Below are 10,831 nucleotides of genomic sequence, written 5' to 3'. Positions count from 1 at the left end.
GCGATGGGAAACAAATGCCAACCAGCAAACGTTATTGACTGGTCACTCGTTCAAAATATTTTTACTATGGGGTGGTAGGTTAGGTGCACTGTTTTACCCGCAGATCTTTGCGAGAGTAGCTTGTTCTGTCATCTTTCACTTAGATTTGTTTGTTTGTCTAAATACAATTCTAGCGATTCCCAGCTAACTGTGATTTAGTTTGTGTGTACAATCGTGGTGAACATGGGCTGAGCTGTTTTACTCACTTACACGCCGTCAGGATGGCCTACATACGGCACGTACCTCAACATCGTCAAATACTGGAGGTAATTTAATTGAAAAAATTTGCGGTTCAAACTCAACCTCATCTACAATGTAAATCAAATTTAACGTTAAACCCATTATTTGACTCTTTATTCACCTTTTACCAAACGATTTAGCTTGTCCTAAGGTATTGCAACTCGAACTTTAGGTGTAAGTGTTCTAAGAGAAGGTGTTTTTATCCATGTTTGATTGAGGAAAATAATTTTCACGGCTTGTGTTTGTTCGTTACAAGTAGAGTCTCCAAGGGTATTATGTATAGTGCACGTAGTAGAATGTTCAGTCAACTATAAATTCTAGTTTTCTGGTGATTAGCAAAGTTAGATTGATACTAATCAGCAGATCTGACTTTATTGTCGAACCCAGTCTTTATGCCATCAACTATCTATCAACTGAACCTTAAAGATTAACTTCCATAAGCAACAAGAATATATTTTATCCGTATCAGTTTGACTACATCCTTCTTCAAATGACAAAAAGAATTTAAGTTTATCACCCAAAAACACTCTGTACAGCAGCAAGGTAAATGCTGATATAGACCAAATATATTCAGTATATGATGCAAATTTTATTTCAGGTTAATTACTCTTGTTATTATATCCCTGACTGTGCCTAGTGGCAACATGAAGGGAATCCTGCATTCTGATTGGCTACCTGAGTGGGCTTAAGATAGGCCTCTTGTTCTTTTTTACCATTTTTATAAACCCCATCTTCATCCTGGGCCAAAAAATGCAAAAACGAATAAAATCAATATCCAGCCATCGTGAGCTCACTCTTGATCAATGACATATATTTACTGAAGGAAAGAAAGCCTGACATTATTTATATTTACTAATAATTGTTTCACTTGAGGTGTAACATATGTCAATGTCACCATAGAAAAATTCTCTTTTCACAACAGGCAAAATGTGTTTATTATGGCCCTGGTGACAGTTTTTTTTGGTCTAGTTTCTATTTATTGGTTTCAATTTTCAGCTGCCATATTGGAGGAAGGTCTATTTAACTATATTAAGTCACTAGATATCAATACCATGGCTGTATTATTATAAGAGGTACCTTCTATCTCCTGAAATGAATGGATACTGACAACTATGACATCCTAGAATTTCCAGTTTCAAAAACAATATAGCATTTGTGTACAGAGTGAATTTACCACTGTACTGTGACAATACATATGAAGGCAACAACTTAACCAAGATTAATTTTTTACCTTTTTGGATTGAAGAAAAGAAGTTGATGTGAGAACTAGTATAATTTCCTTGAGCTGAGTTGATGTGCATTCAATCCTTGCATTTAATTCTTTTTTTTCATGATTGTTACATTTTGATTTCTCATGCTAAAATATCTTCAGTAACTATTAAAGAAAATAGTACATGTTGACATTTGGATACAAGACTGTTTTCATGTGTTATATCTCACTAATATTTTCTTTAACTCAAAGAAAAAGTTTTCATTAACTTGATCAGGTTATTTTCTTTGTATCAGAGATTTTTAGACCTAAATTAATAGAAAGAATAAGGATACAAATAGTTAAAAAAATAATTATTTTTAAGCTAGGTAGTGAAGTTTTTTCAAGGTCTGTATTTCTTTTTTCAGATAGTGATGAGACATGCCTTCACAGAAGGAAGACTTCCATTTAATTATAGACAGCAACTGGCATTCTCAGTTGTGGAATATTTTCAAGTGAGACTTGACTGAGTAAGAGTACTTATTGGGCTAAGGTTTAACCCTTTAACTCCCAGAAGTGATTAACATGAAACTTCTCCCAGTAATATCCATACATTATGCAGCAAACAGGTAATAAGAATATTTGAACTTATCAGGTGGAAGCTGCTATCTTGATTTAGCACCAAGTCATCATAACTAATTTTCAAGGAAATGTGTAGCAACTAAAGGAGAGGATTAACAATCAGATCTTGGGGTCTTATGGGTTAAAGTTGTGCGAAAAGAAAGGTTTTCTAACAATATCAGAGGTGAAACTATAGCAGTATGAACAACCATTTGTGCAGAAAATGTATGTTCATAAGGTGGCCTGAGATTATTAGTTGGTTAAAAAGGGCAGGCAGAATGCTGAGGCTGCCTTAGCACTTCATCAAAGTTTTCCTTGACAATATCCTGTACCAATTTCATTCATTCTGGAGGTACTGTGGGAGTAGAGTGGACCTTGAGTCTAGGGCACCTGACCACCAGACCACCAGACCACCAGACCACTGTTTCCCTCACAAATGGGTTTTTCTTAGTGCAAGTAAGCATCATGTTTTATTTTACAAATAAAGGATCTGTTACAAGGATTCATTAGAGGCAATATAAGTGAAAAGGATTCTCTGGTAGAAAAGCTTTAGGAAATGTTAGGCTGTCTTGTGTTGGTGCATTGCTGTTAACAAATGGAAATGCTGTATCAATGCCCATCTATAAGCTGAGCTTGGCTTTAAGCATTACATGTTTTGCTATCACTTATCTGCTGGATAGCGATATATCCGTTGGATAGCATTATCTGCCCTTTATACAACTGGGCCCTGGAATATCAGTACAGTTAAACACAACATGTATTCCACAATTCAGAGTTAGTTATTGTTTGTGATCGCTACTGTTTAAATTTCTTAGATTGTGATGTACTTCTTACAATAATTATGGCATTTAAATTTAAATAATTAACACAGAGATTTCTCAAGAGTATGGGATAAGGGAATCAATGTTTTGATCTATAATGAAGGTCAAAAGTTCTGGAAAGTTTGTATGCTTATCATTAGTAGTCCTGTATTAGTGTAAGAGCAATTACAAACAAATATAACAACTTGATCAGGTGGTCAAGTTTAATGCCTCACAAGAATTACCATCAGTAAAGAGCAACTTTCTAGTTTTGGCATCAGATATCATTTTGGCCTAAATTTTATTGAAATTTGTCAAAACATGCTTATTTGTTGTTACCTTATTAGAGTAAATCAGACAGGTAATCTACTCTCTACAATCAGGATCTTTAAAAAAGTCTTGAGTCCAGTCCTGTGATGGGATTTAAAGAGATGGATTAGTACCTATAATAACCACTACAATTATATACTCAATAAATCACTGCACTTAAAGAATCAGCAGATTTGGGAGCAAGAATATTTTAATTGAAAATTAAAATTTTGGTAGTGCTGCCTGCAGAGAAGTGTCATAGCTAGGAGTACTTTCCAGGTACCACTTTGTGTGAAGCAACCTTGTAACTTTTTCTGCCAAACCTTGAAACTTTCTCCTACAAAACAATATATTTATTTTCAGGTGGTTACAATAAAAGGGGGCATTCACAATGATTATTTTGGAATGGTAGAACAAGCCATTGCAAAACACATGCCCATTTTCACAGGCAGAGAAGACAGTGAATGGTGTTTGAGCGTGTTTCTGATTTATTGTGAATATTTCAGTTTTTTAGAAATAGGAGCATTACCTTGTTAAAATAGACATCATCCTCATTAAGTGCTGTCTCCAACTGAGCAGATCACTTACCTGCAGAATGATTGACCCTCTGGTTCAATAATTGACATACTGGCTGACTGAGTGAGGAATATATAGACTGACAGACAGACTGACTGAGTTATTTATGGGTGGACTGAGTGACTGGTTGGGCAACTGACTGACTGACTGATTGCCTGCCTGCCTGCCTGCTTGACTGATGGACTGATTATCCAACTGTCTTACTGAATGACTGACTGATTACTTGACTGTCTAACGGTCTGACTGAACACCTGATTGTCTAACCAACTGACTGACTGATTACCCGACCATCTAGCTGACTGACTGATGGACTGATTACTTGACTGTCTAACTAACTGACTGACTGACCACCTGACTGACTAATCAACTGACCGACCCACTTACTGACTGATGGACTGACTTGCATACTTTTTAAGCAAAACTCAATTAGTAGTTGGTGAGTGTGGTTAAGAGTGCCTCCCGTTTTGATATTTAACAATAAAAATATTTCCTTAATTGCTTTGCATTTTTTGACTTTTCATCTGGTTTAGAGTACTTCTATCATTCTCTTAACCAATAAGATGAAACCTAAAACCAATGATGACGTTATCTCTTGCCTTTTTCTGTGCTTCAGGAAATCTTCTTGTTGCAATTTAGTTCTAGACCCACCCCACACTCCTTAAGTTGTTTGCTTCTTCCTTGTTGGCCTTTTTGTTTACGTTGGCAACGCTTGATTGCAGTGAGTCCATATAATAACATAATAATCATCAAGTATACTAGGTCATATAAACTCTTATGGGATAGCTTCTACTATGTGACAACCAACGCACTAATACAGTTGCCACCATTGACATATGCATAAAAGATGGTTGATCTTCTTTTGTATTTAGCCAGGCGCCTCAATAAAAGCAGGTAGCTTGAAAGTAAGATTATATGAAAATGGTTTTCTAAGGCTTCCTTTTAAAGTCAAGAGTAATACCTCCAAGTGTCATCATTTATTGCTGGGGGAGGGAAAATCATTTTTTTTTCTTGTGTTACACTAAAATTTACTTAAGTCTCTTTAAGGCTCTGTGATATTCTTATTAAACTCCCTCCCCCATTGGCAGTCAATTGGCAGTCAATTTTCTATCCACCCTCCGTTCCCCCCCCCGAAAACCATGTGACTCCCCCCCACCCACCCACCCCACACTCCTTTCTCCCCTTTCCCCCTCGACGACAAATAGTGATTGGGCGCTTAGTTATCGTTGTTATTGTGCGGTGAGTGGAATTATGAATTCCGTGACCAACTGAATTTTTGTTTGTTTATTCTCCTGTTTTACTGAAGGCTTCGTGAACACAGCTGACTCAGAAAACCGCTGAAAAAGGGTGAAGAAAATGGCGCCTGATGTGTGGCAAAATTGCGTGGAAAAATTGGTGACAAAGCGAAGCTAATGTAATTAATTAAACTTGTGCCTAATTGTTTAGTTAGAATAAAATACTCGCTATTACAGAGGCAATGTTTTCAGCTCAATTTGCTTCCCTCCCTCCTTCACGTAACAAGATGTCCAAGATCACGTTATTCTGCCTAGGGTTTGAAGCAGAGTGTTCGTCAATAACAAACAAGAGATGTATTTCATTAAATTACCTCAAAGCATGCGAACGAATGCAGATAAATAAAGTGGAAATGATCAAATGTGTATTTTATTTATTTAAATTTTCAACTATTATGTAATCGTATGTACAAATAATTGACACAAATAATTTCGGCAAAATTTGTGCAAATTCTTTCCCCCTCCCCCCCGAAAAAAATATTAAGCAGTTACGCTTATATCATGCGCAAATGCTTATTAATATATTTACAAACATGTTTAGAAAAGGATCATCTGAGTTCAATATCTCGCGTTCAAACATAGTTGATTAAATTTCAAACGATAAAGTTTTAACACAAATTAACCCATTAGACAGCCTTTCTTTAGCTTCAATCAGATGAAGAGAGAATTGAACTTGGTTGCATTTGAAATCTGTAGAATATAAAGAGAACCAGTGTCGATGTACAATCTCAAGGTAGGGTATAGCAAAAAAGGTGGACCAAAAGACTTGTGCTACTTTAAAAATTAGAAAATTTTGACGGCTTTTCTCAAAGCCTGCAGAGTAGGCGTAGATTTGCTGAGCGCTAAGTATTTCATAAGCGAAAATTACGGCCGCCACCTTTGATTTTAATAGCAGCAGAAGGCTGGGGATAGAGAGAAGTTTGTATCAAGGGGGTGTGTGACGGTCAAAATTAAAGAGAGAGGTTGAGACCTTTCTCTACCGCCACCATCTCCAAATTAAACGTGGCCAGTTGAATAAACAATCGCGAGATTCTTAACGTTAACTCGCCCTATCAAGACGCCTGCACTGCCGGCTACTTTCCTCAGAAAATGCATCACTTACTTTTTTACTTTTTAATAGTATGATCCAAACCATTTGTTGAAAGTTCTGCTCAAGAATCCTTGTCCTGAAAATAATGCACAATTAAGACTTGATAATCGAATAATCGAATAATCGGCTGTTTACCAGGAGAGAGAATTAGATTAACTAAATTTAGGTTGAATTTAAGGTCACATTCACCCTCGCTGAATGAGGAACTCTAGCCCTTACAACATCCCTTACTGTCCTGCTAATAAGCGCCCTTTTTGAATAAATCAACCCCGTTTATATTGGCTGAGAGAAAACCTCTTGGTAGCTGTAGAAACCGCTGGTTTTTAACCGGGCACATACGGTGTGTATTTGGTTTGACTGAGCAACTTACCAGTTTGTTGAGTAGATTGGCTCTTAAAGTGATAAGTCTGAGGGTAAACGGAAGCGACTTGAGATCCACTTGAAACGATGCTCATAGACGGTAATGGGCGATGCTGAGAATAGGGACTCCCTAGACAATCAAAGACGGTTTAACAAACCTTGACTTACTACGGAGTTTTTAACTGATAACCTTCAATTCAATTGGATACCTTTCACTAAAGGAGCATCGTAAGTTAAGGGTCGAGTGGAAGTCACTGTTCGAAAACGAGCCCGTGCTTTACTACTGAACTGATTTCACGAGAATGATCGACTAGACGAAGCCCAGATCCGATAAAACGGTAAACTTGGAGCGTAGCTTTCCTTATAATATTCTTAAGGTAGCTACATTCTGCTAATTTATATCTGTGACCTTAGCAAAAAATTGACTTAATGTATAAATAAATCTCTGAACTTTTTAAGTCTCCAAGCCAAAACTGAATGTTGTCACGTTCAATTTTTCAGAATGAGCAAACCGTGTCCTTGATCGCGAAAGTCCTCCTCTCCGCGGGGGAAGCTAGCTTGTTAGTGAAAGTATGATGCATTTGTCATATAATGTTCAACTGATTATACCTTTGGCTCTCTTTGAAAACGGGTTGATCTCACTGGGTGTGCCGGTGTTCTTGAATGCAGCACCATTTGAGATAATTGCCGGACTGTTTCTCAGAGTTTCAACTTCAGCAAAGTTGGGTGTAGGGGTATATGGTGGTCTTGTAACACCTTTAGCTCTCTTGGAAAAGGGATTCACCTTGTTACCAGAGGAATCTGTGATATTGTTGGATGGAACACCTTTGAGATGGATTGGTGGAGTGTTGTTCTTATTTTTAGCTCCTCTTATGTCAGCGGCAGGATAATCAAGTGGTAGTCGCTCTTGAGCCTCAGTTTTCTTGGACAAAGGATTAATCTGCCCGCCTGAGTACTGAGCGGTAATATCAAATACTGTATTCTTGAACACAGCATCGTTTGAGATAATTGCGTGACTGTTTCTCACCGGCACAGTTTCAGCCAAAGCAAAATTGGGTGTAGGGGTTTGTGGTGGTCTTGTAACGCCTTTAGCTCTCTTGGAAAAGGGATTCACCTTGTTACCAGAAGAATAAGTGATATTACTGGATGGAACCCCACAGAGTTGAGCGGGTGGAGTGTTATTCTCAACTTCAGTTCCAACGATGTTAGCGGCTAGGCAATTGAGCGTTTGTCGATCCAGCGCATCGGCTTCATTGGAAAATGGTTTAATCCGTGTGCCAGAGGACTGAATGGTGATATTAGATACAAGATGCCTCGGTTGAATTGGAGGGGCATACTTGTCGACTTCAGCTGTCTCAAACTTATTCAGAGAACTTTGTGCTGGTCGGTCCAAACGTTTTGCCTCCCTGGAAGTGTTGACCCTCTGAGCAACGGAACCGGTGATCTTGCTGAATTCATCTCCTCTTTGGGATGGTGAAGCGTTTTTCTTTATTTCAGCTCTGACAAAACTGCCATCGGGTGGGAGTGATGGTTGACATTTCAACTTAGGATAATCTTTGGTAAAAAGATAAAAAAAAATGCAAGAGCAAGTTCTATTTGGGTCATTTCTTAGAATGGCAAAGTGAAATATGAACTTGGACCACCTCATGTTTTTCCTATGTATTCAGTGCAATAAGGGATTATAGTCTCTTGGTAGCAATAAAGTGATGGCCTATTCTTCCTAAAATCTCTTTTTATATTTTAATTATGAGATCACTGAGTTCCTCTTTGAATTTGATGAAGCGAGTGCGCGGCCAAGTTCCCGCAGTGATTCGGTACCTTGATAATTTGAAGTGCTTACTTGGTTTGGTTTCACGTCATACCACCCAACTTAAGCACAATAAATGATGGGCTGTCGAATTTGCGCAATTGTGTTATACAAGTTTCCTTCTTCATACCTTGGGCTGCTTCAGTGGAGGGCTTTGAATTCGATTTAACATTCTTCATAGCCTCAAGCTCTCTTGCTGTTACTGGAAAGTTTTGAATTTCGAGACATCCACCGTTGCTAGATAGAGTGTCAAACCATGATGGTTGATGGTCAAAGTAAGCTTTACCTAATTAAGAGAAAGTTTGAATAATTCTTCATAGGAGAATGAGTTATCAACGATTCTTAAGTTTTGGGGTGACGTGCCTCTTCTTATATTGTGGTTGGGAAATGATATTTTTGTGACTTTTTAATTATTCAAATGTGGTACATACTCTATTTTCAGGCCCGTAAATAGTGACTTCTAAGATCGGCCCAGATCCACCGTTAAACTGTACTTGAATGTAGGCTTGGCCGTGAAAGGTCTGGTACGAGAGTAGGTGACTTAGCCAATGCAATTCCTTTTAAGTGTCCTTTTTTTATCTTATCTGAATTGTGAAACGATCGTTTTTTACAGTGGTCGATAATGCAGACCCCTTGTCCTCTTCCCATCAATGTTTCCCTGCGCATGCTTGGAGACTAAATATGGTCATGGAAATGCTATTTCAAGTAACATACTCACCATTAAAAAATTGTAGCCCGCTTTGGGATTCCTCTAACTTTGTTGTATTCCTCATGACACTTAAATTTGCCCCACCCTTGAGCTCGTCGATAGTCTTCCTCGCCTCCCGTAGCTTTTCATCCATTGCCGCCATTTGCTCGGCAAAATCCAACTGACTTCTTTGCCAGCTTTGTTGTAGCTGGGACAGTTTTTCTTTGAGATCAGAATTCTCTTTATCTTTCCCAAAGAGAGCTTCTTTAAAAAAGGAGATCTCCTTCTTTTTAACTGTTTAAGTACAAGAAATAAAAGAGGGTATTACAAATAATTGTAGTAAATATAGATTAAAAGGAAGTTTTGAGTGATAAGGGAAATCGGGAGAACATAAAAAAAACGGAACTGTTTCGAACGGAATGAGTAGCAGGGGTTTTGGGGAATATTTATTGTCAACAGCCCACGGTTAAGCTTCGGCACCCCTTAGTTAAATGGGTTATAAATGGTTTCCCTGTCCGCGTGCACTTCTCTTATCCCACATGCGTCATTTCTTCAAACTAACCGTTAAGTTCTGTTTCAAGGTGGATGATCTTCCTCGTTAGTTGATCCTTTTCTCTCGCAGACTGGAAGAAAATTTGTCGAAAATAGTGTTTTTGAATTAAAGAAATTAGAAGTGAACAAGAAAATTGAGAACACTAAACATAATAAACGTACAGTGGAATGATACTGGAATGTCGAAGAGTGGCGTCATAATCTGAGAACTTTAGCTGCGCGCGCTTTTTGATCTCTTTATGAAGAAATGTTTTCAAAGTCAGTTACCTGATCACATTTAATGCAAAAAAAGGTTCGAATTTCTTGAACTGTTTTTCTTCAATGTTGAACAGGGTTAAAACTGAACTTATTTTGGAGGGAAAAAATTACAATTTAAATTAAACCAATTGCAACCTATTTTCATTGCCTATGTATTGAATGAGGTCTATTTTCACGGCGGCGTTTGCAAAAATCTCTCAGAAACTTTTTTCTACATGCTCCTTCCAATAACAATTTGGAATTTCTGAATTCTTCCCCAAAATAGACAGACTTTTATCCGAGTGTAATTTGAAGGGAACCGACTTTCATTCAAACTGAACCCCTGACGACCTTTTTCACAGCTTACATATTGAATGAGGTCTACTAACGCGTCCGCGAAAAAACTATCTGAAGTTTTTTCTTCATGCTCCTTCCAATAACAAATTCTAACTTAGTTGTCCTAAATGTATGACTCAAGCGAAAACGAAAAGAGGACTAAAGCTCAGGAAACGCCCACCTCATTAAACATGATCTGTGCTCCACGTGAGGCCTCCAAAGGCTCATAAAAACTCTCGGTGGAACGATTCGTGTCATTGGCTTCTTCATCAAATTTTCTCGCAGAACAGGACTCCTTCATGGACTCTATGTCCTCTGAGATGTTTTTGTTCATTTTGGAATTGATATCTTTCGAAGAACACAAAAATATATTCTCCTTCACTTTGCTTCAGTAAGAACCGAGCTCTTGATGCAAAAACAAAGTTTTGATTTGTTTATGACTAATTGCATAGCAACGTATTTGTGCCGTCACTTCATGACGTCAAGGCAGAGTTGAAGCGTTAAGCCTAGGTACTAGAATTTTGTCGAAGCGTCGAAAACCAGAGTTAGAAATTAAAACGCTTTTACGTAAGAAAACGTTTATTATCTGCTTTCGGTGAAGTTTAAGTGGGTTTACCTTAAATACAGTTCATGGTTTTAACAATCATACATCGGTTCTGATGTATTTACATTACTTCCCTTGGCCAAGATTGTCACTG

At 37.8% G+C, this 10,831-nt stretch overlaps 2 protein-coding genes across 2 annotated transcripts; both read right to left on the bottom strand.

Annotated features, from left to right (window-relative positions):
• Nucleotides 1-5,083: 5,083 nt before the first annotated feature.
• On the bottom strand, nucleotides 5,084-8,986 carry LOC149046938 (uncharacterized). Its single transcript, XM_089204195.1, has 6 exons — nucleotides 8,932-8,986; nucleotides 8,451-8,606; nucleotides 7,123-8,067; nucleotides 6,524-6,643; nucleotides 6,166-6,229; nucleotides 5,084-5,753 (listed from the first exon to the last, which is right to left on the bottom strand). The coding sequence occupies exons 1-5, from the start codon at nucleotides 8,984-8,986 to the stop codon at nucleotides 6,177-6,179; spliced, it is 1,329 nt and encodes a 442-aa protein (XP_089060321.1). The 3' UTR covers nucleotides 5,084-5,753; nucleotides 6,166-6,176.
• On the bottom strand, nucleotides 8,930-10,570 carry LOC149046937 (uncharacterized). The gene is made up of 3 exons (XM_089202915.1): nucleotides 10,315-10,570; nucleotides 9,571-9,631; nucleotides 8,930-9,302 (listed from the first exon to the last, which is right to left on the bottom strand). The coding sequence occupies exons 1-3, from the start codon at nucleotides 10,465-10,467 to the stop codon at nucleotides 9,022-9,024; spliced, it is 495 nt and encodes a 164-aa protein (XP_089059041.1). The 5' UTR covers nucleotides 10,468-10,570; the 3' UTR covers nucleotides 8,930-9,021.
• Between the last annotated feature and the right edge of the window lie 261 nt (nucleotides 10,571-10,831).

The sequence above is a fragment of the Pocillopora damicornis genome, chromosome 4 (genome assembly GCF_964200805.1).
Source record: "Pocillopora damicornis chromosome 4, jaPocDami1.2, whole genome shotgun sequence".
NCBI classification, from domain to species: Eukaryota; Metazoa; Cnidaria; class Anthozoa; order Scleractinia; family Pocilloporidae; genus Pocillopora; species Pocillopora damicornis.
The sequence above is the reverse complement of the archived record's forward strand: the minus strand, read 5'-3'. Positions and strand labels throughout refer to the sequence as shown.